Source organism: Neolamprologus multifasciatus, chromosome 16 (assembly GCF_963576455.1).
Source record: "Neolamprologus multifasciatus chromosome 16, fNeoMul1.2, whole genome shotgun sequence".
NCBI lineage: Eukaryota > Metazoa > Chordata > Actinopteri > Cichliformes > Cichlidae > Neolamprologus > Neolamprologus multifasciatus.
Genome location: NC_140454.1, coordinates 11,041,527 through 11,068,010, shown reverse-complemented (window position 1 = coordinate 11,068,010; position 26,484 = coordinate 11,041,527). Strand labels below are relative to the sequence as shown.

The following is a 26,484-nucleotide window of genomic DNA, read 5'->3' as shown; positions in this document are numbered from 1 at the left end:
ATAAATATAAAAACGCAAATTTTTAAAATACAATATATTTTTAAATCAAGACTTAGCAACAAGTATAGTAATATAATTCTACACATTTATAATGGAATCTACTGCTAGTCACTAGAATTTGATGAAGAATTGCGCATGCGCTCGTATTGGTAGAGGCGAGGTGGGAACATCCATTCTGTTCGTTTCTTCCACAAACATAAGCATGGTTTTTTGCACAAGTTTGCAACTTTATGGACTATAAACCGGCTCAAAATACTCGTTAATTATACCCCCCAAATCTGTAAGTACTCAGTTCGTTTACTTTGCTCTTATATAACAAATTTCCTCCATATACGCTGTCGAGTTGTTTCGCTTAATTACATAGCCTAGCTAGCTGTTGCGTGTTGTATCGTAGGACCTGAGCTTCTAGTAGCTACCCTGCTTGAGTGTGAGGATACAAAGTAGAGAATACTTTAAAGCAGCATGGGACACATTTGTCAGATTAAAAATAAATAAAAAATAAAAAGCATCGTGCACTACTTACTGCACGTATTCAAGGGCTACCCGCCGGTGCAGCGCGCATTGTAGAGTCTTTAATGTCTTAAAAAAGGTGCTAGGGTCATCTTCAGTTCGCATACCTTTCATTTAATTTATTGTTTCTAGCTAAATGAAACATGACAGTCCAACAGGAGCTCTGCTCATACGCTAAAATTAAACGGGTGTCTACCCGATTGCTCCTGGATAGCTTTAGTCACATGGTAATTCATTAGCACTGTTTAAGATCATCCAAGACTGTATTATAGGTTATTAAAGTCCCTTTCCACTGTGTGATTAAAAGGCAACTAAAACTATGATCAAAGTAGATGTGAAAAAAAAAAATTACCCAACTGAAATGCATATTAGAACTAGACTTTAGCTAAATTGTGTGTTAAGTGAAAGTAATCATCATCACCATTGTATGTCTTTACAGATTGCCAAATCATCTTTTAGGAGGCCGTGGACCTCGGCTTGACTGCGTCCACAGAGACCAATGGTGTTTAGATGAGAACAGAAGCCATCCTTTAGTGTGAATGTGAATTTCTTTGCACGTTGTCAGATCACCTGTTTGCACAGGATGAAAATTGCAGTAGAAGGCTGTTGCCATGGAGAGCTGGACAAGATTTATGAGACAATTGAGTATCTGGAGCAGAAGGAAGGGGTGAAGGTGGACCTGCTGCTTTGCTGTGGAGACTTCCAGGCAGTGCGAAATGAGGGAGACTTGAAGTGCATGGCAGTGCCACCCAAGTACAGAACCATGCAGACCTTTTACAAGTAAGTTCTTTGTTTATGTTGTGTTTTTGTTTGGTTTTTAAATCAAAGACACGAGTAAGGATATTTAAAACTTTATTATTGTCTGTGTTGCAGGTATTATTCTGGGGAGAAGAAGGCTCCGGTGTTTACCATTTTCATTGGAGGAAACCACGAGGCTTCCAATCACCTGCAAGAGCTCCCTTACGGAGGCTGGGTGGCACCAAACATTTATTATCTAGGTAGAGACTGACTGATTCCAAATTTGTTTGCCAGCTTGTCTGACTCGCCACAGGCCTGACCTATATAATCACCTGTCTCCAGGTTATGCTGGTGTTATTCGCTACAAAGGGATCAGAATTGGTGGCTTATCTGGCATTTTCAAATCACGTGACTACAGGAAGGGTATTTGTTTTTGTTTGTTTAGCTTTTCAAATAGTTGAGGCTCCATTGCTATGCATCATATTTACTTGGAATGTTTTCACTTTAAGGCCACCATGAATTCCCTCCATATAATCCTGAAACACTTCGAAGTGCATACCACATCAGAAATATCGAGGTTTTCAAATTAAAACAGGTAAATCTCACAAGTTCTTCCACACAACTCTAAATGTTTGTCCACTTGTTTAGCTAAATATACAATGTTAATTTTACATGATTATTTCTGCTAAGATCCAGATGCCCATAGACATTTTCATGAGCCACGACTGGCCTCGTGGAATCTACTACTATGGCAGCACGAAGGAGCTGTTACGAAAGAAGAAATTCCTTCGTCAGGAGGTGGAGTCAAACTCTCTGGGAAGTCCTGCTGCAGAGGAGCTCCTAGCTCACCTCCAGCCTAACTATTGGTTCTCTGCCCATCTTCATGTGAAATTTGCTGCCATTATGCAGCATCCGGTGAGAGTGACAGTTCTTCAGTTAGAATTACTGCTGCTAATAAGGTTTAAATCGTTCTTACCATCATTTCGGTGATTTCTTATTTTCAGCCTAAAGGTAAAAGTGCACCACGCGTAACCAAATTCCTGTCACTGGATAAATGTTTGCCCCACAGGGAATTCTTACAGGTGGGACAACTTTTTTTTAAATTGATATATTAGGTTCAGAGTCTGGGTTAAAGTGTGTGAGCTAACACCTTTTGTTTTTTCAGATTGTGGATATTCCAGAACGACCAGGTTCATCTGAGGGTCTTGAGTATGATCCAGAGTGGCTTGCTATTCTCAAGGCTACCAACACTCTACAGAGGACCACTCCTCACCCCTGGAACCCCCCAGAGAATAATGGCTTGCATGAACGGTACACACGTATAGACATAAAAGTAACAAGGCCTGTAAAAGCCGAGTTAGCTTGTGCATGCATGATTTCAGTCTCCCAGAACTAAAACATTAGCTTGAACATAGAGCCAGTGTCATGCGGCAGGGGAAAGGTCACTCTGGAAGAGAGGATCTTGCACTTAAAACAAGCTTTGCATTGTAACTTCCCTGAGCTCTTGGTGTAAAAGGAAACTCGAGCTCAGGGAAGGCCTTTTTGTGTAGGATGTTATCACCACCCGTGTTGCCTTGGTGAAATAAGCAACAAAAATAAGCTCTATGGGGAAAAACAAGTTTGATATTTTCATGTTTTGTTTGGCAGCATGTTCTCCACAAATTAATGCCACTTTTTTTTTTTTAAATTTTGAAGCGCAAGCAAAATGCTAATAACCAATAGGAGCACTAGAGCTAGTGACTGGAATTTTTTTTTTTAAACTACTCAGCTGTCTACAACGTCAAGACAGACCAAGAATGCAGTTGCTGGTGTAGCTAGTACGACTTGTGCAAGTTAGAGAGGAAGTATGAAACTCACTGCTTCAGCTGTTGGTTTTCATTCTTTTCCTTCTTCCCAAAGCCAGCAAGCAGAACTGAGCGGGGAGCAATTTGAAGTGTCACACTGCTTATTCATAAAAATACATTTTACATAATGAAAATAAAGCACAAGGAAAGATTACTCTAGACACCAATATTTGCTTAAATCAGCTCAACGCACGTTTTCAGTGAAGCCAAAACAATACTTTACTTAGTGTATTTGCATCCATACTGGGAGACTGTACAGTGGAGCCTAATAATGAGCTGCCAAGTTATTGTTCAAGTTATTGCTTCAGATGCTTGAAGCAAAGGTCATTATGACTGAGCGGTTTTTGTTCATACTTTCTTTTATAATGTTGGATTGCATGCACCCATCAGGTGGGACTTCAGCGCTTCAGAAGCCGCTATGATGCAGGTGGTGGAGGATCTGAGCGGGGAGCTTGGCATTCCAGACAACTTCAGTCCAACGGTGCCATCCTACAACCCCAACAAGCCCCATCATCAGGCTACCCCGAGCTACAACACCAACCCTCAGACAACCGAGCTTTGCGTCAAGTTGGGTCTCACAGACATCTATGCACAGGTCGGGCGGGGAGAAGATGAGGTGGCGAGAGTTCAGGGCAGTACAGGAGGAGAGGATGACGAAGATGAAGATAGTTTGGGAAGCACCGACGAGCCCAGCGAGTATCCAACCGATACTTCAGGATTGTCAGGTTCATTTAATCCAGATGAGATCACCATAGAAGACGAGTGGGAGGAGGAGGAGGTGAAAGCAGAGGTGAAAGGGGACGAGCTTTTTGATGGGAAAGCAGGTGAAATCCACACACCCAGCCGTATGGTTCTACCCGAGCCCAAATGCAGCGTATCGCCCCCTCCTCTGCCCGACCTCATGAACCTGCCACCTCCTTCCCACTCTACCCCAGCTCACGCTCAGTCTGGAGCAGACAGGGCAGGACAGGGCAGCGGCGACGATGAGGACGTCACAGCTGCGCGCATCCTAAAACGAACCAGCATTGAGAGTCGGGACACTGGCAGCAGAGGCCCAACTCCAAGAATCAAACGCAGAAACCAGGTGATCTATACAGCAGCGGAGGATGACGAGTGTGAGGGATAGTCAGAGAGGCAGTGTAAACTTCTCCGTTAGTTTATATTCATTAATTTATGTACCTGCAGCTACTCACACGAGCTGTTCAAAGCAGAGGCATGGCTTTATTAAAATGCCCGTAAAGGTGGACTGTACACAAGCAAAGAATTAGTTTCTGGATTCAGTTTCCACAGAAATTATACCCATCAAAATGTTTCGTTGTTTAAACATGATTTTTATGTATTTTAATCCAACCAGATTTTTTAGAACACTTTTTCTTTTTCTGACATTGTAATTTCAAGATGATTAAAGAGGCCAGAAAGATGAGAACAGCTTTTTCTTTTTTTAAAACAGAAATAATGACTTCACAGCTTTATTGAACACTTACATACCGTAGGTGCTGATGGAAAAAGCAAGTCTTTGTTTTAATTACTTGTCATCTTACTCGTACAGACCACTGAACCTACGTTAAAACACTGAACAATGACAGTGGATGTCGTTTCTTGTATATAATGAGCTGTTAGTGTTGAGAGGAACGGCACTTTTTTTTTAAGCCTTCCATTTGTATACTATTTGAAAATTGTTTTAATGAGAATTCAGTTTTCTCATCAAAATGCTTGGATATGAAAATAAAACCGAAGAAAAGATTTCTCTGGACACAGATGTGTTTAAATCCCACTGATTTATAACATTGATCAGAGTCCTTTAAACGATCCATTCCAGGTTCACAAGTGTGCTCTGCTAAAAGTCAACAAACATTCTCAGTGAAATTAAGACAATATTTAACATACAGTGTATTCGACAGGATCTCTACATCCATACAAAGAGCCAGTACGGTATAGCCTAATGACGGGGTGCCAGGTTTTTGGTTTATGGTGCAAACCAACATCGGGGAGTAGTCTTGCGCCTTGTCTGCAAAGCACACACTCAAAGAAAGCCCCAAACATGATTGACAGAAAGAAAACGGGGAGTAGGCACTTCTGTTTTTTTGTGTGTATTTTTATCTATTCTTTCCTCATTTTCTTCAGCCAAGCCTTTGACAGCCACTGAGCACACAGCTCATTCTAGTAAGGTAAAGGAAACAGTTATGCCATTTAAGCTGAACACAACATGTGCAGATATACTCCAGACCAAGGAGGTTTATTACAAACCTCATAGTCTAAACCAAACAGGGAGGACAATGGAATTTAATCAATTCCTTGACATTTGGGAACACCATTTCCAGATGGAAAGCTATAGATGCCAATCAGAATAACGATTTAGTAACCCTGTCCATGTCATAGTTATACACTTCACATCCAGTGTATATTACTGCTGTAAAGAGCTACAGCAAGCTTATTCACACTAACTGAATGTACCTCAATCTTTCAATAAATAATTCTCAGACTTGCAAAGCAAGTTTCACTAATTCAGAACTTGTCAGAAGTTGAAATGTTTACTTCACGTCTTAACTTTTTGGGTTACCATTTAGACTAAATAAGGTAGGAATCAAAGATGCTAAAGCTTATCAGTCTGCAACCAAGAGAAGTAGGAACATGGAACATTAAATATGTACAAACCGAGTTGTGTCAGACAAACTGAGCCACAGGAGGGTTGGACAGGACAGAGAGGGGTTCAAACTCATTCCTGGGGTTCAATTTGGTATTTATTCACAGAAGGATCATATTAGAGGGGAAAAGCAAGCAGCTGCAAGCTCGGGGGGGGGGTGACTGCCGTCTCAACCGTTTGGCTCTTTTAATGCCTTGGCCCTTTTTTCTCCTTTCGGGACACTCGGCAACATGTGCTGCTCAGTTTGTGCCAATCGGGGCTGTGACTGCAAACGATGCAAGGCAGAGTGAACACGAAAGAAATTTCACAATTAGTGCTAAATACTAGAACAGGCTTGCCACCATCTTCTACATTCCTCTTAATCTCAGTCTTCTCTATACCGTGTCTTTCCAAATGTGGAATCAGAGTTGTTGGTCAACAGACACGTGTGAAACGCTGTCTCTGTCCTCCATCTCTGCTTGCTTTTTGGGTTCTTCCTCTCCTCTTATTCTCTCTGCTTGAACAGGAAGATGAATGCAGAGTAAAGGCTCACCCCCTGTAAGTTGATTGAAAGAGACGAGATGATTGTAGGGCTGTGGTGGTGTGGATGGTAGAATACAGGTGGTAGGGAGTTGTGGAAGTCTAGTTCCCTCCACAACAGGCTCGGGTGGAATGAGCATCTGGGTCCTGGAGGTTGACTCCCCGATGTCGGGCTGCATGCGTTGGGTTTTGGGTGTCTGTTTTTGGCATCTTTTTTGCTAGATTAAAGAGAAAAGGTTTATTTAGACTGTGACAAGCATATAATTCATGAGGCAGGACTCCTGACGTCTATTAGTCTCTTCTGTGAAAGAAATTATTCTTATATAAAACACAACAACACTCACCAATGGCCAGGAACAGCTCATTGACGTTCATGGCTGTCTTTGCAGAGGTTTCCATAAAAAGCAAACCAGTGTCTTCGGCATATGTCTGGGCTTCCTTTACCATTCAGCATATGAAAAGATCAAATTATTGCACAGTATTAAAAAAACTACTAGCACAAATGCTAAAACCTGCAGATGAAAGGAACTAAACTGTTTTCCATTCACAAATCATGGCTGTAATTCAGCATCACATATAAAAAAAAAAAAGTCACATCCAACTGATTCGGACATAAGTGGTATTGTGCCATCTCTAATTTTAAGTAGCCTTAAGGAGGCATAATGGACTAATACAGTCTGAATGCTGCTTGCTAACCAAGCTTACTAGCATTAACATATAATTTTGTCCTTGGTTCTGCTCCACATATAATGATTTTGAAAACAAACCAAACACAGTATAGTGTAGTGTAAGCCAGAATGTAAGGTCTGAAGCTTTGTAATACGGATTCCCAAACCAGTGGATGGCGAGGCGAGTACCCTTTTATATACAGCTTACCATTCTAAACTAAAATTGGATGGCTCCTCTTATTGAGCTCAGTTCTTGGTGTCATGGAGACCACCTTCCTCTGATATTCGGCTCCATGCTGACATCACTGTTATAAAGCCACTGTCAGCTACTCTCCTGTCACAAGAGGTCGCCACAGTGTGTAGCTCCAACAGAAGCTTCTATATGTACACGCATATACAGTACATCCCAAAGGTGTTCTAGTGGATTCAGACAATAGAAGTGTGGCTGTACCGGGATCCAAAAGGTCAGTGACAGCACTTACACATTCAAACCATAGCTGACTAGTATTGTGGGCCAAAGTCAGACCAGAAAGCATTCCCCACAGTATTAAAATCCAACAGTAGTAGCCTATACTGCCGCAACAAGCATGGTTGGGTTTTTTATTCATGCTGTGAGATAATCAAAGCAAAAGATTCACTGGGGACTATTTTGTTACAGTTATGAATTGCAAGTGTGTTCCCTTTGCAGCCTCATATTTCTACTTTAGGCTAGCAGTTACAGCTAACGGCTTCAAGGCTGAACATGTGAATCTTAACGGTCTGTCAGCTCCAACAACTGTAGCCTCTGACCTCTTTCATTAACAAGGTGCTTCTATCCATAGGACTGCTTCTGTCTTCAGGAAGTAAATCGGTTATGATTTCATTTGTACCAACAGGGGTGCGTTACCTCATACTCCACCAGTCTCTTCTCGGCCAGGTCAGCCTTGTTTCCAGCCAGGGCAATAACAATGTTAGGACTGGCCTGCCTCTGCAGCTCCTTTACCCAGGCCTTGGCTCTCTCAAACGTCTCCTGCACAAACACAGAACCAAGGTCAGATAAACTACCATAGGGATACCAAGCAAATATGATGCATGTTGGGCATGAATACTGCATCGTTAAAATAATTTATTTATCAGCTCTGAGATTAACTTTTCACCTTTGAGCTGATGCAAATAATGGAGCTGGGCAGTATAATGTAATAACATCTTTCTAAAGTGTGACATTCAAATGAAACGTCAGTAAGTTCAAAGCCTCTGTGTTGGAAGCATGACTGAGGTACTGACAGAAATAGCACCGCTGAAAGTTACTTGTTAAAATGTAAAAGTCTGAAGACACAGTATGTGTTGAAAAATAATTAAAAAAAAAAAAAATCAATGTCTTGATTATAATATGGGTAAGTACAGAATCAGTTAATTTCAATAAAAGAACTAGGTGAACCCAAAGTTGGAGATGTGTGACATCAAAAATGTTTTCCATTTATGCTTTGATATATTTCAGAATTGCTATTTACACAAATATGCATAACTGTAGATGACAACCATTAAAATTTTGCAATACCTGATTCAAAGCAGCGTGTCTGGGCTGCACTTATGAAAACACATTTGAAATAAAAGACAGCTGATATTCCTACTTGGGAAGTGGAATTTCTACAGTACTTTCCTTCTGCTCAGAGTGCCCAGGATTTTCTTTACTTGTATTTGCATAGTCTAACACAGACAGTCAGGCTAAGTAATCCCACAAAGGTGGTCATCGGCCTGATTAGTCCATCCAAGAAGGAGTTGTGTGTCGCTTACAGCACATAAACCAGTTGCAACATGGACAGGTCCCGGGAGATATTTTACAAATAAAAGAGCAAATTTTAACGTCTCTCTATATTCTCTTTTTTTGCCTTCCTTTTCCCCATCACCACCAGAACCAGTTAGGAAGCTATGGGCATCTGCCTTAAGCATGGATCTGTACGAGATCTGTTCCTGTTTAAACTGAGTTTTTCCTCCCCTGTCACTTCATAGACCTTACAATAACAGTGGCCATCATGACAACACAAGAAGATCAGACTCAAACTGTGAGTACACAGACACGGGAAGAAGCTGCTTACGCCACACAGAAAGGCCCAGCCAGATGGTGGATTTACACTGTCACACAGGACAAATATAAAAACATGTTGTAAACCATTAAGTAGATCAAAACGCAAATTTGTGTTTCAACATCAGCCAGTACACAAACTGGATGCAAGGTTCAAAGTTCCAATCATTCACATTGCACTCAAGAATCTTTATTCCTTGTTGAAGCTTCACACTGGGCTTAGGGGCTCTTCCAGGAATGGTGACACTATTTCCCAGAGACATTCATCAGTAGGTGGTGGTTTTGCATTTGCCAAATGTCTTATCTTGAATATACAGATGTGAAGCACAAGCTACCATGGCGATTTAACTCAGTACCACCTTCATAATTCAAAACCCAGGGATTCAATTCAATTTTATTTATACAGCGCCAAATCACAACAACAGTCGCCTCGAGGCGTTTTCTATTGTACAGTAGATCCTACAATAATAGATACAGAGAAAAATCCAACGATCATAGAGAAGATAACTTCAGGTGAACCCTGAAGTTATCCTCCAACTCTAGCTCTGGGACCATCGAGCTGGAGATTGAACTACCATCCTTCCAGTTATCAGATGGCCTACTCTACCTTCATAGTCACACCTAACTTCCTGAATTTCAATGATACCAAATATATCCATGTCTAATGGTGTAGAGAATGTGGGACGACAAAAAAAGAGGAAAGGAAAGAACTTGAGGAGTTTCCAGGTTAATACTGATATTAGGCTGTCGGAGACATTTATGTGTTTCTACAACTGTCTTTTAGTGAGAATCTTTACATGACTGATTTAGCTAAATGAAATGAATTGTGAATGTTGAAAAATACCTGTAGGCAGCAGTCCAACATTTTAGAACAAATATCAGTGCAGCCAAGACCTACTGAAATTAGGAAATATTTCTACGTACCGGCTTGGTGATGTCAAAGACAACAATAGCAGCCTGAGCGCCACGATAGTACATGGGAGCCAGGCTGTGGTATCGCTCCTGTCCTGCAGTGTCCCAGATCTCAAACTTCACTGTGGTATCATCAAGACACACAGACTGTGCCAGGAATGCAGCTGGACATAAAAAAGAAGCATGATAGATCCTTATGGGGTTCTTAAATCCCCCCCCCCCCCCCAAATCAATCACCTGATTAGGAGTTCTCCCAGTTCTTACCTCCTATAGTGGTCTCTTGGAACTCATCAAACTGCCCTTTGACGAAACGCAGCACCAGACTGGACTTGCCCACAGCCATGTCCCCCAGCAGCACCAACTTGAACTGGCAAATCTTGGTCTGCGTTAGTGTGCCGTTGGAGCGGCCTCCGCTCCCTCTGGAGCTCATACTGACCAGAGACAGCAGGGGGGCTGGGCCTCCTCCCTGAGTGGAGACAGGTGCTTTTGGTCACTTGTGCTGCTTCCCAAAACAGACCGAGAGTCACGTGTCACTGACGACGTCTTGACCTAGTCGTGTTTGGTCTGTGTGAAAAAGCCAGAAGAGTTTTATTTCGGTTCAAGATTACACACTGTCTGCCCTATATACACATATCCTTCTTCCTCAAGGTAACAAATCTTCTCCCGGCGGATCCATACTTTCTAAAGATTAGAAGTTTTCTATGCGATCAAGCACAAGTTTTAATTGCGACTGTAATGTCTCACGTGTACTACCTCTGAATGTGATCACGCCTTACCTCATGAAACGGAAATCCAAGCCGATCCAGAAATAAATTCTAAAGATTTAAGCCTCATAGGAGGGATGGAGGTCTCGCATACAATCCAGCACCTGTTTAAATCCTAACTGCATTGCACAATATGTACCAACCTTCACATGCTGCTGCGTTCACTGAATAAGAGATGTGTGGGGGAAATAGCGGCCCAATTGATCTGGAGTTTACTGGGGATGCTGCGCTTCTAATTGCTCTCTCCCACCCCAGACACTCGACGCTAACAACCCCCCTCCCCCCGGCACTGCAGCACTTTCTCCATTTGAAACATTAACCTCAGCACCCCGCTGACACGCGTCAGGACAAGAGAGCAGACGGATGACATCCTGGCGTACTCGTGTTGAGGCAACTCCCACAATGACTGTTATCAGATCAGCAACCCTTATCTCGGGTTATGTGCTAGCGGGACAGCGACCCGAGCATTCGGTTCGGACGACACAAAACTGAAACAAAGCCTCGCATTTCGACGCCCAATAAAACACAGCAGTTCCAGCCGAGCGTATAAGTAACACAGAGGTACTGAGAGGAACACATAAGACTATTTACCGTGTATAGTGTCGTTTCAGCCGTGCGGGTAGCGCTGACTTAACTGTTGACAATTTGGCTATCAGCTGGTGAAAGAAAAAAATGTTAACGCTTCCTGGAAATTGGCGCATGCGCACTGAGTGCCGCATTGTCAATTCTGGGAAGAAAAGAAGAGCCGCATATCCTTTGATTTTTTTTCTCTCGTCTTTATATGGCACTTTTTAAAAATACAAATTTAGATAAATTATAAGAGTCACAGAACACAAGTTCGGCGAACAAAATACCGCTCACAGTAAGAATGACAAATTCAAAGAAATGATTCATTCTCAGAAAACACATCACCCCTTCTGGAAACGTTCTAGTCTGGTTATATTTTTTCCGATCTTTAAAGGGTATTCTAGGAAACGTAGACGGGGTTATTGTAGTGAATTCTTTGGGTAATATATTGGCAACCTTCTAGAAGCTCCTCTGAAGGTTATTATTTTTATAACCTCTAAGGAGCGTTACCTAAAGTTAATATTTAAATTTAAATATATATACATAGTTAGAAAAAACAACTGGTAAATGGTTTCACAAACAATAGAATTCCGGAATGTCCATTTAAAAAAAAGAGACTAAACTTTTTATCATTGTATGAATGCACAAAGTATTGTATAATTTAATTATTGCCTTTATTTTCGACAAAGATTTAAATCCTTTTTTGAAAATAGAAAAATATGGCAGTCATTGATAATATTAACCCGAGGCTTTTAGCTTTTAGTCAAATTTTAATGTTTTAATGGCGACAAAAGTTGCTCAATAACTAGCAGATAATCATAATAATCGAGGCACAGACACCAACACATTTCCTGAATGGAGTTTCGGTGATTAACCGCGTGGTTTTCTGTTGCAGCCTCCGGGCTGCAGGGGGCGCCGGAGAAATCCTGGGAAATATCTCGGAAGTCAATACCACGTGAAGGATGTTTGACTTGTTTTCACCGGTGCACTGCTGTGCAGGCACACAAATGTGTCGGTCTGTTTTTATTTAAGACATTGTGGGAAACGTGGAGTTGTTTTATTGTGATGTTATGCGATAACTTGCCGTCACTATGCCAGCAACAAACAGAAAAGCGCAGAAGAAGGGGAGGGACACCGCCGTAAGTGTTGTTTCACCATTCACAGTACTTAACAGTATTATGTGTAAACACACCACTGTTTACTTTAGCTCTACTATATTATGAAGTACACGATGTCAATTATATTGTTCTGCTGATGGTTGAACCACAATATTGCAGTTGTATTCAAAAATATTAGATGTGTAAGAAGATATTAAAAATGAGCTCAGTCTCTGCCTATTACAGCACTATATGCCAGATGGTTACTAGTACATATGTAATAGAATAAGATGTATCACAGTACAGCTCTGTCTGTTTCTTGAACCCTAGACTAGCTTTGCATGATTCACAGTTAAAAATAAGCCATATTTACCTTAAACTTTAGGGACTTCTCATGCATGCGCTAACCTCATTATTTGAATCTGTGGCCGTGTTTAATTTGAGAATCCACCCCTGTAACAGTAGTCTCATTGCACATGTGCATACTTTAAAATGATGATATGAGTATATGCAACATTTGTATGTATATGTGACATCCTTCTACGGAAGGATAAGAAAGAAGATCATTAAAGGTCTTCAAAAGTCTTGCACTGTGTTTTGGGAGATTTATTTCTGCTGGTTCTTTGTTGTTCCTTAAATCAGGTACAGGGAACCAATGACAGCAGTGTGGTGAGCAAAGTGTCTGCTGCAGCACAGGGCTACTTCAAAGATGCCTTCCTTCAACACTTTGTGTGCAAAGTGGCCAGGAGAGCGCCGCTCATCAACAGGTCAGATATTGTTTTCTCTTCTTTCATGCATCTCGGATGTATGTGGTGATGGTTTACTCTATAAACAACATTTATACAGTAAGCAGCAGCAATAGAATTACTCTCATGTGCAGGGGAGGTGATGCACACCACATGTATGTATTTAGCTGGCAGGGGGTACTGGGTAAAAATGTCTTGTGTAAATTAAAGTTTCTTTGGATGTTTCAGGGGCTATTATGTGCGCTGGAAAGCTGTGGACCACTGTGTGAGGAAATTCCTTCAGATTACAGAAAAATGCCCTGAAAGACAGGTAAGCTGTCAGCGTATCGTCCAATCAGTCTTTCTGGAAGCAGGTCACTTAGCAGCAGTGTTGGGACTAACGCGTTATTAAGTAACGTGTTACAGTAACTACGTTATTATTGTGGTAACGAGCATGGTAACTAGTTATTATGCCAAAATCAGGAACGCGTTAGTCGTTACTGGGATTTAGATAGGGTCGTTACTCGTTACTTCGTGTGGTGGCTATCGCGGAGCTTCCACAGATTCAGTAACATTAGCAAGTGGTGGAGGCAGCAGGTGGAGGAGAGAAAGGGGAGGCAGGAGGAAAAGAGACCCGAGGCGGCCGCCGGTCCAAGTGTGAACTGAACTTCAGGTAAGAAGTTATGACCTGCAGTCTAGCTGGGTCAGATATAAACCAGGTTTAGGTGGAGTTTATTTTCGTTATTCTGACCTTTTCCGTACTGCGTACTAGCTAGTATGACGGAGTTTCTATACAGCTGGGTGGGTGCTATGAAGTTAATGATGTTGAACTTTATTTTGTTCATAAGTTATTAGAGTTGCCAACCGTCCCGTCTGGTATTCAGAGAAAATATTACGCGTTTCTTATTGAGGTGAAAAGGAACAGTTTGTCCCGTAATTCAGCTACAATGAAAAAGACACAAAGCTGGAGTTATTCTGTGTCTTTGCTGCACAGCTGCCTCTTCTTCTTTCATTCTCCCCCTCCCTCTCCTGTGTCTACTTCAATCATGAAAACTGATCAATGATCAGCGGATCGGCTCTCTTGTTTGTTTATCGCCCACTTTGCGCCAGAAAGAGGAAACCAGCGGATGTCGCGCTAAACAACAGCCGCACGTTTAAGCTTGATCAGCTGTTGTTAGAATTTATTTAATATTAATTTCTAGTATCAGCTGATGTTTGCTGGAGCCACAGCTGCAAAAAAGCTGCTGGTCATGATATCGGTTTGGTTATCTGGTGAGAGGGAAACATGAAGATGAAACCAGGAGATGTCCTTACTGAATCATCAGAGCTGAACAGGTGATGGAGAAACAGGTTTACCTTTTAGGTGACATGAATGAGTTGAAGGGAAGTTATGAACTGTTTCTGAGAGACAGATAACCCCAGGATCCTTTTTTAGGTAGCTGACAGCTGGTAACTGTGCAGGTGCGGATCTAGCAAAGTTTTGCCAGGGGGGGCCAGGTAGGGCATTAACAAGGAGACGGGGGCACAAAGAAATACTTTTCTTTCTTATTCTCATTTAAAATGTCTAGCTTTTAAAAAATAATTATCTGAATCTTACAACAAACAATTGATAGATTGATACATATATACCATCAAGACAGTGAACATCACTGTCACAACAGCGTTTGTTTTCATTCAAAGGCTTTATGATTTTTCCTATAATGGCGGCCGGTCTCTAGTCAAAATGCCCGGGCCGATTTTTTGTCCCAGTCCAGCTCTGTATGCAGCTCATCTGCAGTCTGGTGTTACCTACATCTTCCTATTCAGAAGGCAGAATTTCCGAGTTCTGAGTACAATCAAAGCACCACGACTGCAGTTTTTGTGTTGGATGTAAAAGGCGCACATGACGCTGTGACGTAGGCTAGAATCATGGCAGCAGTCAATGACAGTCCAGGCGTGGGATTTCTCTTGTGGAAAAATGCACATTATCTTTTCCTTTCTATTGGTAGGTGGCACAGTGCACTTGTGGCAAGTAAGCAAGCTAGAAGACTGGCAATCTTGCTGGGTATCCAGTTACAGAAGCAACACATTAACAAGAGAATTCTGAGTAAAACCAAAGTTACTTTCCCTAGTAACTAGTTACTTTGAAAGTAATGAGTAACTTGAAGTAACTGAGTTACTTTTGATAGAAGTAACTAGTAATGTAACTAAGTTACTATTTTAAAGTAACTTACCCAACACTGCTTAGCAGCCATCACGTAATACCTCTTGGCACTTATTAGAGCAGTTATTTTAAATCATTATCCAGAGTAGTGGTCATTTCACTGATCAAAGGAAAACAAAAAGTGTCTATAGAATCTGAGTCAAATATAATTTAAAAATGCTCAACGTTCACTGACTTAATGTTTAAAAAGCCTTTTCTCTTTAAGGCTACCATCATCTTCCATGTTACCAAATGTTCCCATCTTTTGTATAGGTTTCCATTCTGATTGGTGTCTTTATTTTTCAACCTCATTTCCCTGGTTTAGATCTTGTCTTTGGGTGCGGGCTTCGACTCTTTGTATTTCCGCCTACGTGGAGATGAAGCTCTGAGCGGAGCTGTTGTGTTTGAGGTAGATTTTCCTGATGTCTCTCAGCGCAAGGCTGCCCTCATCACTTCTAATATAACACTAAGGGGGATGATAGACTCCCAGTCACCGTCACTTACAGGTTTGTCTTTTTTTTCCTGTTAGTGGTTTAAAAAAATTATTTGTCAGGTAAAAGATGTAAGAGGTTAGTATGGCTGCTTGTGTTTCTTCAGGACCTGTTTATGTGTCCAGCAGTCAGTACCGTCTGTTAGGAGTGGATGTTAGAGAGGAGTCCAAGGTGGAAGAGGCTCTGCGTGTAGCTGGGCTGGACTGGGCTGCCCCTACCCTGATTCTTTCTGAAGTGGTGCTCACCTACATGGAAACACAATGGTGCAGTAATGTATAAAATGTGAACTAGAGATGAATTTGCATACACTTGGGCGTGTAACGCTAGTTAGATGATGGCAATATGTAGCAAAAACTGAGAATTTATGATCAAAGCAAATCACATTTAAAGCCGTTGGATGTTGTGTGTCTTTCAGGTCTGATGCCATCATTGGTTGGGCAGCAAAGCTCCTGCCACAGTCTCTCTTTGTTATGTATGAGCAGATCCATCCGCACGATCCCTTCGGTCAGATCATGCAGGAGCATTTCCAGAAACTCAATTCAACTCTGCATGCACTTCGACAATACCCAGACACCGCCGCACAAAGGCACCGCTTCCTGGACAAGGTCAGTACACAAGCTACACACAAGACACTTCCTGTATCTTTTCACTTCTTTGAACAAGCACAATGTAACATAGCTCAGACCCAGGTACCAATTGAATAAAAAAAAAACCCCACAGTTGAGGCATATTCAAAACGTCCCTGTTCCTCCTGTGAAGGTTAATCCCATGAATACACATCATGAAGTTTAAATGTGTCCAGTCCTGCTCGGTTAAATATATGGCGTCTTTGTCTCCAGGGCTGGGAGGAGTGTGTGTGCCTGGATATAAATAATTTCCTCTTCGGGCTGGTCCCTGAGGAGGAGAGATGCAGATTGGAGAGCCTGGAGCCTTTTGATGAATATGAGGTCAGCTGGGTCTCAGCGTTGCATCTTCTATAAAAATGTGCACTACTGATCAGAAGAGCTCACTTGAATTGGTTTGGATGACACATTTTGTCATTTATCACTAAACCGATGCTGAAAGTTTATTTATTGTTGTGACCTTTAGAAAACCTCTTTTCCAATTAATATTAGTACAGCTGAAAACCACAGTGCTTATTCAAGAAGCGATCTGTGTTTGTAGTTGAGTGTCAGCCTTTGTGGGGAGGAGTGCACACAATGAAGATGATAGGATTATTTCAGTTTCCAACTATGAGGGGAGAGTGTGTCCAGTCTGGCCCACTCTCTGTGGTTTTTGGGAAACCTTATGGATGGCACTCTGGAGCAATAGTTCATTCTTTCACCTCACCATAAAATGCTCTGGTTTTGAACCCGGGCACTTTCACACTGGCTTCACTCTGCAGTCCTGAAAGCTACACCCATCTTTTATTTTGTCTCTCACGTACCTCTACACGAACCTGCTATTAAACAAAGAGTAAAACTGTCAACACAGTAGCTAACATCAAAATCATTCAATGATTGTAGAAGAAGAGCTTTATGGAAAAGTTACAAATGAACTTTATAAAATTTGGTGTTAGTTCAAATAAAGAAGATATAAAACATCATTTTATTTTTTGGCACAACAACGGAACGACTGCAGGTGTCCATAAGTTGCAGTTGCGGTACTTCAGTATCTAGCTAACATCATAAAGGGAATAATATTTTTTAAGGGGCAGTTAATTTCAAATGCAATGTAAAAATGGCCAACTGTACACATACAAAATGATATACAATAAATGATGACAATAAATAATGAAAAGTGATCTGAAAAAAATCTGCTTAATTTCATGTTAGTGTGCGTCTAACCTGTGGGCATAGTGTACATTCTAACACTGACTCCTCACCTGTCTGCTCTCAGGAGTGGCACCAGAAATGTTCCCATTACTTCATCCTTACTGCATCTCGAGGCTCTTTGATGGCACAGGCTTTACTCCCTCGAGCTCCAGGTAGCTTTCACTTTCCACTCCTCGACTTGACACTAACAAGCATTTGAAATAGGACGTTCTGTATGCATGTTGAAGTTGTGTTGTTGCTTTAGAATCTCCTGTGCCATCTGTTGGCCCTTCTTGGAGCACAACAGCCCTGAGTGTTCGGACCACACCGGTATGTGTGGAGGGGCTGGGAATGGCTTCTGCGTCAGTGAGGCCAGGGTGGGTCCTGCTAACAGGAGGCTCCAGCAGAGGAGGCAGAAGAGCAGCGATCAGACTCCTGCTCAGAGAACAGGAAGGCTGGAGGTCCGTCAGTGTGGAGCCATCGGCAGATGTTGGTGAGGGTTTTTTTTCTTTGGGGGGAGGGGCAGCCGGTCTTGATTTAGCCAGGAGAAGTTAGTAATTTTCCCTTCACTTATCCCAGGTGTGCGACTCTATCACACAGTTACCCCTATACCTGGAGTGGGTGCTGTGGTATTTGGAGGTCGCTCCTCTCCACTCAACCCGGTCAGAAGCCTTTTCAAAATGACCTTTAGCCTCTGTGGTGCACCTGGTGCTCTGGGGTCAGGGGGTCAAGATGCACCGAAGCTTTGTATGGAGGAGATGATGTGTACCGGCAGTCCACCACCGCCAAGATGGAGGCACTCTGCTACCCTAACCAGACACAGAGGTGAGGGAAAACAGGAAGTCTTGTAGGATCCTTTTGCCTTACACGCTTTCTTTTTTTTTCTCTTCCTGTTTGTAGATTTTTCTTTCTTTTTTCATTCCATTTGCTCTTTTGCTTTATGCTTTTCTCACATCTTTGCTTCGCCTTCTCTCTGCCAGTCTTTTATCCCATCCCTGCTTTTTCGTTACACACTGAATCCCTGTCACATCTTTGCAGGCAGAGAGTTTGTGTTTGTGTTTGGTGGAAAGAACCAATCAGGGGCCGTTTTGGGTGACGGATACTTCCTGAGTGTCGACCAGCAGCACTGGACTGAGGTTTGCTTGTTGTTACAATTTTAAACCCAGATTCTTAATGTTGCATGCACAAGTTTATTACCACATCACACACCGTATGCATATAAACTTCCACATATTAGATATGTAAGGTTTATTTTGAAGGAGTCATTTAGTAGATTTCAAGAATACAAGTATGGAGCAGGAACATAACGTGCACATGACTCATACATGACCACTGGGTGTCATTTATAGATCCCAGTAGAGGGCGTAGCACCAGAGGCTCGTCACTCTCACTCTGCATGCTCATATAAAGGTGGTGGTGTGGTGTTTGGAGGGCTGAGCAGAGCAGGAGTGCCCCTGGATGACACGGTAATCCTGACACCAACTGAAAGAGGCTTCTGCTGGGAGAGAATAGATGTGCAGCCCCCTCCTGTACCCAGGTCTGTTGTGCCTCAGACACCATAACCAAACTCCCAAGTTTCTGCTAAGAAACTCTTTGATGAGATTTCCATTGTGTGCTTCGTTTTAGATACTCTCACTGTGCCCATGTGAGTGGTGAGAAGCTGGTTGTGGTAGGTGGAGTCTGGCTGCATTCAGACGGCGTGCCAGGCGTTGTTGTGATCAACATCACCACGTGCAGCAGTATGGAGTACAGTCTGGACACGGTTAGTGATCATTTATTACACTTACAGTTATTCTAAAGGAAATCTAGCACCAACCAATGTTCTTCATTGACCTCAGGCCTTAAAGCCTCCAGGTTTGTTGCTTAAAAACTAGCACTGTTCCACTTCTGTGAGGAAAAGGAGAACTGAATTTATCAGATGTTAACTACTAATGTATGTCCTGTCGTGTGTAGACCTCAGTGCCCTGGCCTCTGATGCTCCACTCATTTTGCTCTGAGATGACGGACTCAGAAGATCCAGAGCTGCTCTTGATAGGTGGAGGAGGCAACTGTTTCTCTTTTGGGACTCACTGGAACCCTCAGCCTGTCACTGTGGACCTCAAACTCATGCTGGGCTGAATCAGCCATGAGTATTTCCAAAATAAAGTACCAAAGGGTGGACTTATGTCAAGTCTGTTGAAGGGTCCAGACAAGTGCCTGCTTCCTATTGTAATTTTCATAATTATGTAAGAAAACCTCTCATATTGACTGAGCAGCAACCTCCAGGGTGCCGAAGCAGAAGTGCCCAAAACTGTAGTTCCTCTAGTGGCCACTCGAGGCAGAGACTCCCATATTATAATGTTCAACTTTACAGCAGAAATAAACATTTCTACGACCTGTTCCAGAGATATGTTTTGTCTTTATAACTTATTTCTTCCTTTAACTATACAGACCCCTTATATAATTTAAGGGGTTTCAAGGCTGTGGCTGTGACTGACTTGCCCATAGCTGCTAGCTGTCAACAAGGTGTCAGCCCAACCAATTCCAGTCTTTGCCTTGAGAAGCCTTTTCAGTGCACTTATACTTGAAAGTGGACTTATGTCAAGTCTTTATCCTGTCTTCCTTCTCTCACCCCAACCGGTCACAGCAGATGGCCCCGCCCCTCCCTGAGCCTGGTTCTGCCGGAGGTTTCTTCCTGTTAAAAGGGAGTTTTTCCTTCCCACTGTCGCCAAAGTGCTTGCTCATAGGGGGTCATATAATTGTTGGGTTTTTCTCTGTATCTATTATTGTACGATCTACTGTGCAATATAAAGTGCTTTGAGGCGACAGTTGTTGTGATTTGGCACTGTATAAATAAATTTGAATTGAAATATAATACGACTTTAACAGCCTGCTAGAAGTCTGTGCTTCTGGTGAGTAAAATATTTTGAAGTATTTTTTTTATATATTGCTGAAATTAGCATGTTGCAACAGTTTGATAGATTGTTATGAAGTGATGATCTCCTACTGGGCAGACTCGAGGCTACACTAGCTCTATACTCCGCCTAATGGTACAAACCTCTCGTGACACAGAAGTCCAGCCGAAATTTGAATTTGAAAACTTGAATGGACGGGTGGGTTTTTAAACTATAACTTTCACCACCAGGTGGCAGCATTTCGTCAGTGGATGCTTGAAATGTTTTTAGATGTTTCCTGTTTTTTGTTTGTTTGTTTGTTTATTTTTTGTCTATCATTTTAAATAAACTGTGTTGTTAAATAACGGTTGGAGAGATTTGCCGTGACAGCGTGTCCCACCTGTCGCAGGGCGAGAGGCAGGTTATACTTGGACAGGCCACCAGTCTGTCAGAGGCTTAACTCACAGAGACACAGAAAGCTGAGACTCAAACCCAACACCTTCTTGCTGTGAGGTAACCGTGTTAACCACCGTTGTGCAGTTAGGAGGGAAGGTGCTGGCTTGTTTTTTTCTTTAGTGAATAAACTTTAGTTATGTGCTAAAATGGTTCAAAACATGCATGGAAATAATCCGCAGAAAGATTATTGTGCTATTTGGCAGGTTTTATTTTTGAGACCTTAGTTCAAAATCGCAAACATGGTTGATGAAGGTTCTAATTAAATTTTTAACTCATAATGCCCAGACAGTCTTCTTGATATTTTTGGATGGAGTTTAAATTATTCAGTGAAGCGCCTAAAAGACTGGACAGCAGGACTGGCAGCACCCCAATCCCCAGGCTTTCGGTATTCTCCCTTCTCCAAGAAGTACTGACGTCCACGGTAGTTGGAGTGCTCGTAGAAAACCCACCAACCATCGTAGACCTTACAGGAGTTGACCTCCCTCCAGCGGAACTTTTCCAGAAGTGAGGGGCAGTCCTCTGTGGCCTCCAGGGCCTGGCCGCCAAAGTCTGCCTTCTCATAAAGCTGCATCTTGTACTGGGTCCCACTGGTCTGGAAAGTGAGGGAGGGAGGTGATACAATGTGATACAAAGGATACAATGAGATTAGAATTGCATCTAATTGGAAAATTCGTACACTACATGTACACCTAATTTTGTCAGATACAGTGTGGCAGTTTAGAGAAAAGCTAATCCAAATTATTGATTACTTTTAAAATTGTAGTTCATTAGTTTCATTTGTCTTTGCTTGTGTTTAATGATGCTGTCACCTCTCAGCCGGTCACAGCACCTAAGCCTGAGGTCTCTTTCTATTGGAAGCACGTTTCTTTTGCCCACAGTTGCCACGTGCTGCTCATAGTGGGATCATCTGACTCTTGGGGTTCACTTTAATATAAAGTTTATTTATTGTCTTGCTAGCTGCAAGTAAAATAACAAACAAGTATCTGAGTGTATAATTTGCCTCTCGATGATCATGGTAAACTAGTCTGTTGAAGGACTGTACTCGGTATATTTGCCATAATCAGTGAGATACCTTACATTAATCAATCCTTCATTGTTTGCAGTGTGTGTTTGCTCACTGTTTTGTGCCTTTATAAATAGAACCAAACTGTACACACGCATCTACTAACTGCATTGATTTAAAGAGGCTGCAGGCTGTGGGTCAGCTGGACCAAAGCCTGCCCATACAAAGAGACTGATGTCACGCTGGTCTCCATCGACACAGCACTGCAGTAGCATGAACATGACTGGATGTCATCTCACATACTAAATGCTTTTTTGGGATGCCCTGAGCCCGCTGTGCCTTCAGTCTTTTAAGATATTCTAAAATTCGACTCCACACCTGCGGAGAACATTGTGAAGACTTCAGCTCTTTGTCATTGAGCGTGCAGTCTGTGCTCACAGTGCACAGTCAATAACAAATGACAGACAGGCTAAAAAAAGGTGCACCTGCAGCAGAGCAGCATGCAGGCAACACCTGACTTACAAAGTGGATCATCTTGCAGGAACTGAGGTGGTCGTTCAGTCCCATCCAGCGCTGATACTCTGGGTACTCCCCCCTGCTCAAGACATACTGGTAGCCCATGTAGTTTGGTCTCTCGTACACCACCCAGGCTCCACTCTCCACCCGGATGGAGTTGCAGCGGCTCAGGTAGGTGTGAAAATCTGAGCAGTCACTGTCGCACTCATAGCGACGGCCCTGGAAGTTCTTGTCCTCGTAGAAGACGATCTGAGGGGGGAACGCATAACAGTCTCAGTGCTCGTCCACCTTTCACATTTGCTCTGTTAGGCAGTCTAAAGCCTGGTCCCTGTCTGAAAGCTCAGACATTTTCAAGCAAAGCCACTGTTAACAGCTGCTCAAACAAGCAGCGAGGCTTTAATTTACAACAGAGTATAAGGAAACAACATCTGCAGCAAACCTCTGTACTCTCCCACATGCACTTTTGAACCCGCACATTAAAACTAAACTCTTTGCATTGACTCACCCTGCCCATCTTGGATATATTGTGTGGGATAGCCTTGGTGATGATGAGTGATGGTGATGCTTCCCCCTGAGGTCTTGATGTTGCACTGGCCTTTGAGCAAGTGCCTTTTATATGCCCGCTTTCCCACATTTATAAACAGCAACAGTGGAGGCAAAAGGGGAACAATCGCTTTGTCATGAAAATGAGATCCAAAAATTGAGTCAGTGATTCTAGTGCTATTCAGTTTTTCCAGAAAAGCGAGGAAGGATTACGGCATAATGGTCAGGCGTGGGTAAGCGTCCATTGACCTCACTACTCTACTGGCTGGGTCCAGTGCCCACCGTTACACATGCCAGCTCCACCAGCTTGCTCCCACCTGGCAAGGACCTGCCAACTCATGACTTATTTCTTTTTTGGATGGATCCACATAAAGCAGTGGTGAAAGTATTCACATCTATTAAGTAAAAATGGAAAACACAAACGGAGTGACCTCACTTCAAAATTTCAGTCTGAAAGTGCTGAAATAACAAAAATAAGGAGAAAAAGTGAGTGGTGTTGTAGATGTGCGTATGAAACAAGTACTTAATGTACAATGTAGCGCTGGTTATAATATGCATGTGACTTTTAATGAAATGTTTACAATTATACACTTTTGCTCTTGATGCTACTTATTTTTTTTAACCTTACTCATAATATGTGATTTACTTTCGCAGTATTGTGTTTCTTATGCATCCTATTTTCTAGGATTTTTTAATCAATCCAATAATTTGGACTAAAGTGGATTTGTAAACAATTTAAAAGGTTGGGGTGCCGCATAAATATGAACCCATTTTTTATTTATAATAGAACAGAGAAAACATAACAAATGTTTAAAATGACCTCATTTGGAGTTTGATAGATGAGGGCAATAAAAGGCTTTAAAAGTAAGAAAAACTGTCATGAGCTCAGGAACACTTGCAGAAATCACTGTCTGTGAACACAGTTCACTGCGCCAAATACAGGTCAAAGAAGCCATACGTGAAAAAATGATCCTGAAACAACACCATCGTCTCTGGGCCAAAGCTCCTTTCAAACGGACCGAGGCAAAGTGCAAACTGTTCTGCGGTCAGAGAAATCCAAATCTGAAATTCTTTTTGGAAAGCTCAGATGTCACGTCCTCCGGGCAAAGTATAAGAGGCACCACCCAGCTTGTTATCAGCACTCAGTTCAAAAGACTGAATCTCTGATGGTATGTGGTATTGGTGCCTATGGATCTGACAGCTTGCACATCTGGATAGGCACCATCAAGGAGAAATACAAAGCAACAAAAGCTGCAGCTTTTTCAAAAAACAAAGAATATCTCAGCAAGACCATGCTAAACTGAATGCTGCATCTATCAAAACAACATGACTTCATAGTAGACGGGTCCGGGTGCTGAACTGACTTTCCTGCAGTGCAGACCTTTCAAATGAAAACATTTGGCTCATCATGAATGAACAATCAGACAAAGAAGGCTCTGGACTATGGAGCAACTAGACCAGGGGTGGGCAACTCCAGGCCTCGAAGGCCGGTGTCCTGCAGGTTTTAGATCTCACCTTGGGTCAACACACCTGAATCACATGATTAGTTCATTACCAGGTCTCTGGAGAACTTCAGGACATGTTGAGGAGCTAATTTAGCCATTTAAATCATCTGTGTTGGTTCAAGGACGCATCTAAAACCTGCAGGACACCGGCCCTCGAGGCCTGGAGTTCCCCACCCCTGAACTAGACTCTTATATCAGAGAAGAACGGGGCAACACTCCTCTCCCAAAACTCCAGCAGCTGCTCTCTTCAACTGATGCTAAAAGAGGCGCTGCAGCACAGTGGTAAACTTGGAACATGCAGCTGCCATCAAATTCAAAATAAGCTTTTTTTCTGAAAATGGTACATTTAATTGTCTTCTGTGTTGAATTAAAAAAAAAATCGATTTATGAAATCTGCAAGTCTTTGCGTTCTGCTCTTATTTACATTTTACACAAAAGTTCCAACTTTTACAGAATTAAAATGTTACTGTGCTTAACAAACAGGAAATAATGGTGAGGTACAAGGACTGAACTGAAAATGAATAAAAAAGCAGCCAATGTCCAAAGACAATCTTTGAAAGCCTCTCAGAAAGCCTGGAGAACTATTGGCACCAATATATATATATACAGTGTTGGGAAGGTTACTTTTAAAATGTATTCCATTACAGAATACAGAATACATGTCCCAAAATGTATTCTGTAACGTATGCCGTTACGTTACTCAATGAGAGTAACGTATTCTGAATACTTTGGATTACTTAATATATTATCATGCTGTTTACAATTACATGAATGTACTATTGCTGTGATTTATTACTGTTACTGAAGGTCCGCGGCTCCGAACCGTAGTAAAGGGACCTCTGGCTAATACCGCGGGTTCTCTGTCGGGCTCGTAGCCGAAAACTAGCTTTACTTTGTTGTCTGGGTCAACTTTGCTAGCGAGAGACAGAGAGAGGCGTCGAAAGGATGCTCCAACAGAACTTATTGTTTTTGGAGGAAAACACGAACACGGTGTACAGTCGAGTCTTAATAGCTTACTTACAACTGGGCTCGTCAGGCACTCTTCTTGGCTGCAGTGGTTATTATTATATTTACATGCTTCCAGCTCCCGTTTTTGCTCGATGACAGCTCGTACTTTTCCTTTTTCTCCCTCCCTCGCTCACAGACACATAACGGGTATGGCAGTCCATTCTCCCTGCAGCACGGACTACACTGCCTATGATGCTACATTCTTTAGAGCTATAGCGGTAGCATTCTGCCTATTAGCTTAGCACAACAAAAAGGCCTCTCTCACCCAGGAAACACAGAGAGTGAGAGAGCGTCACCCTGTAACCATGGCAACCGTAACGCTGCCACCTGGAACAACAGAACATAGCTGTCAAACAAAACCCAAACAGTCCTGACCCGCCACAATATGAAACAGGGAAGTACCGCCGTGTAATCCATTTATTTCAACAAAGTAACTGTATTCTAAATACCACCTTTTTAAACGGTAACTGTAACGGAATACAGTTACTCATATTTTGTATTTTAAATACGTAACGGCGGTACATGTATTCCGTTACTCCCCAACACTGTATATATAATATACCACTCTAAAAGTCTGGCTTCTTGGAAATAAAATACAAAGAAATGAAGGTTAGAAGACTTTTGCACATTATTGTAAATATCCAAAGAAACACATAAGATGCGACCAGGTTGTAGTTAAAACCTTTATTTCAGTTTTTAACAATTAAAAATGACTTGGTGCTCTTGCACAGAGCTGTGCATCAAATTAACAGGACCATTTTTGTAGTAAACAACAGCATTAAGGCGTTTACAGCATGAATCCTGAAACTGTTTTAAGCACATATTCCCTTCATTTGCTATTTCCAATACAGTGCTGCCCTGATGATTTCAAGCAGGCCTTCTGTGTATAATTTACATCATATTTTGTATTTTCAGCGCTCAAAATTCAGCGTGCCGTAAAGTACATGTGGAAAGAGGAAGCTAACTGCCTGAAGTACACTTGGAGGTATTCACTGCTAACAGTTATTCTAGAGGTAAAGTAGATTTATGAAAAATAATTATTATGCAGTGCTAAAAATCGACAT

The 26,484-nt window shown here is 42.1% G+C and overlaps 4 protein-coding genes across 4 annotated transcripts; 2 read left to right on the top strand and 2 right to left on the bottom strand.

Annotated features, from left to right (window-relative positions):
* Window positions 1-123: 123 nt before the first annotated feature.
* On the top strand, window positions 124-4,525 carry dbr1 (debranching RNA lariats 1). Its single transcript, XM_085136260.1, has 9 exons — window positions 124-280; window positions 950-1,290; window positions 1,384-1,508; window positions 1,591-1,671; window positions 1,758-1,843; window positions 1,939-2,163; window positions 2,253-2,330; window positions 2,414-2,559; window positions 3,483-4,525. The coding sequence occupies exons 2-9, from the start codon at window positions 1,094-1,096 to the stop codon at window positions 4,216-4,218; spliced, it is 1,674 nt and encodes a 557-aa protein (XP_084992386.1). The 5' UTR covers window positions 124-280; window positions 950-1,093; the 3' UTR covers window positions 4,219-4,525.
* Window positions 4,523-10,327, bottom strand: rab5b (RAB5B, member RAS oncogene family). Its single transcript, XM_085136267.1, has 5 exons — window positions 10,162-10,327; window positions 9,910-10,061; window positions 7,810-7,932; window positions 6,600-6,693; window positions 4,523-6,473 (listed from the first exon to the last, which is right to left on the bottom strand). Exons 1-5 carry the CDS (start codon window positions 10,325-10,327, stop codon window positions 6,358-6,360), a joined length of 651 nt encoding a protein of 216 aa, XP_084992393.1. The 3' UTR covers window positions 4,523-6,357.
* Window positions 10,328-12,183: 1,856 nt separating this feature from the next.
* lcmt2 (leucine carboxyl methyltransferase 2) lies at window positions 12,184-19,901 on the top strand. The gene is made up of 14 exons (XM_085136255.1): window positions 12,184-12,367; window positions 12,968-13,092; window positions 13,300-13,381; window positions 15,558-15,738; window positions 15,830-15,986; window positions 16,139-16,328; window positions 16,563-16,670; window positions 17,602-17,689; window positions 17,782-18,009; window positions 18,096-18,341; window positions 18,555-18,652; window positions 18,866-19,053; window positions 19,143-19,278; window positions 19,470-19,901. Exons 1-14 carry the CDS (start codon window positions 12,320-12,322, stop codon window positions 19,632-19,634), a joined length of 2,040 nt encoding a protein of 679 aa, XP_084992381.1. The 5' UTR covers window positions 12,184-12,319; the 3' UTR covers window positions 19,635-19,901.
* A 1,128-nt stretch (window positions 19,902-21,029) lies between these two features.
* On the bottom strand, window positions 21,030-22,974 carry crygs2 (crystallin, gamma S2). Its single transcript, XM_085136269.1, has 3 exons — window positions 22,870-22,974; window positions 22,371-22,613; window positions 21,030-21,437 (listed from the first exon to the last, which is right to left on the bottom strand). The coding sequence occupies exons 1-3, from the start codon at window positions 22,876-22,878 to the stop codon at window positions 21,165-21,167; spliced, it is 525 nt and encodes a 174-aa protein (XP_084992395.1). The 5' UTR covers window positions 22,879-22,974; the 3' UTR covers window positions 21,030-21,164.
* Window positions 22,975-26,484: the final 3,510 nt, after the last annotated feature.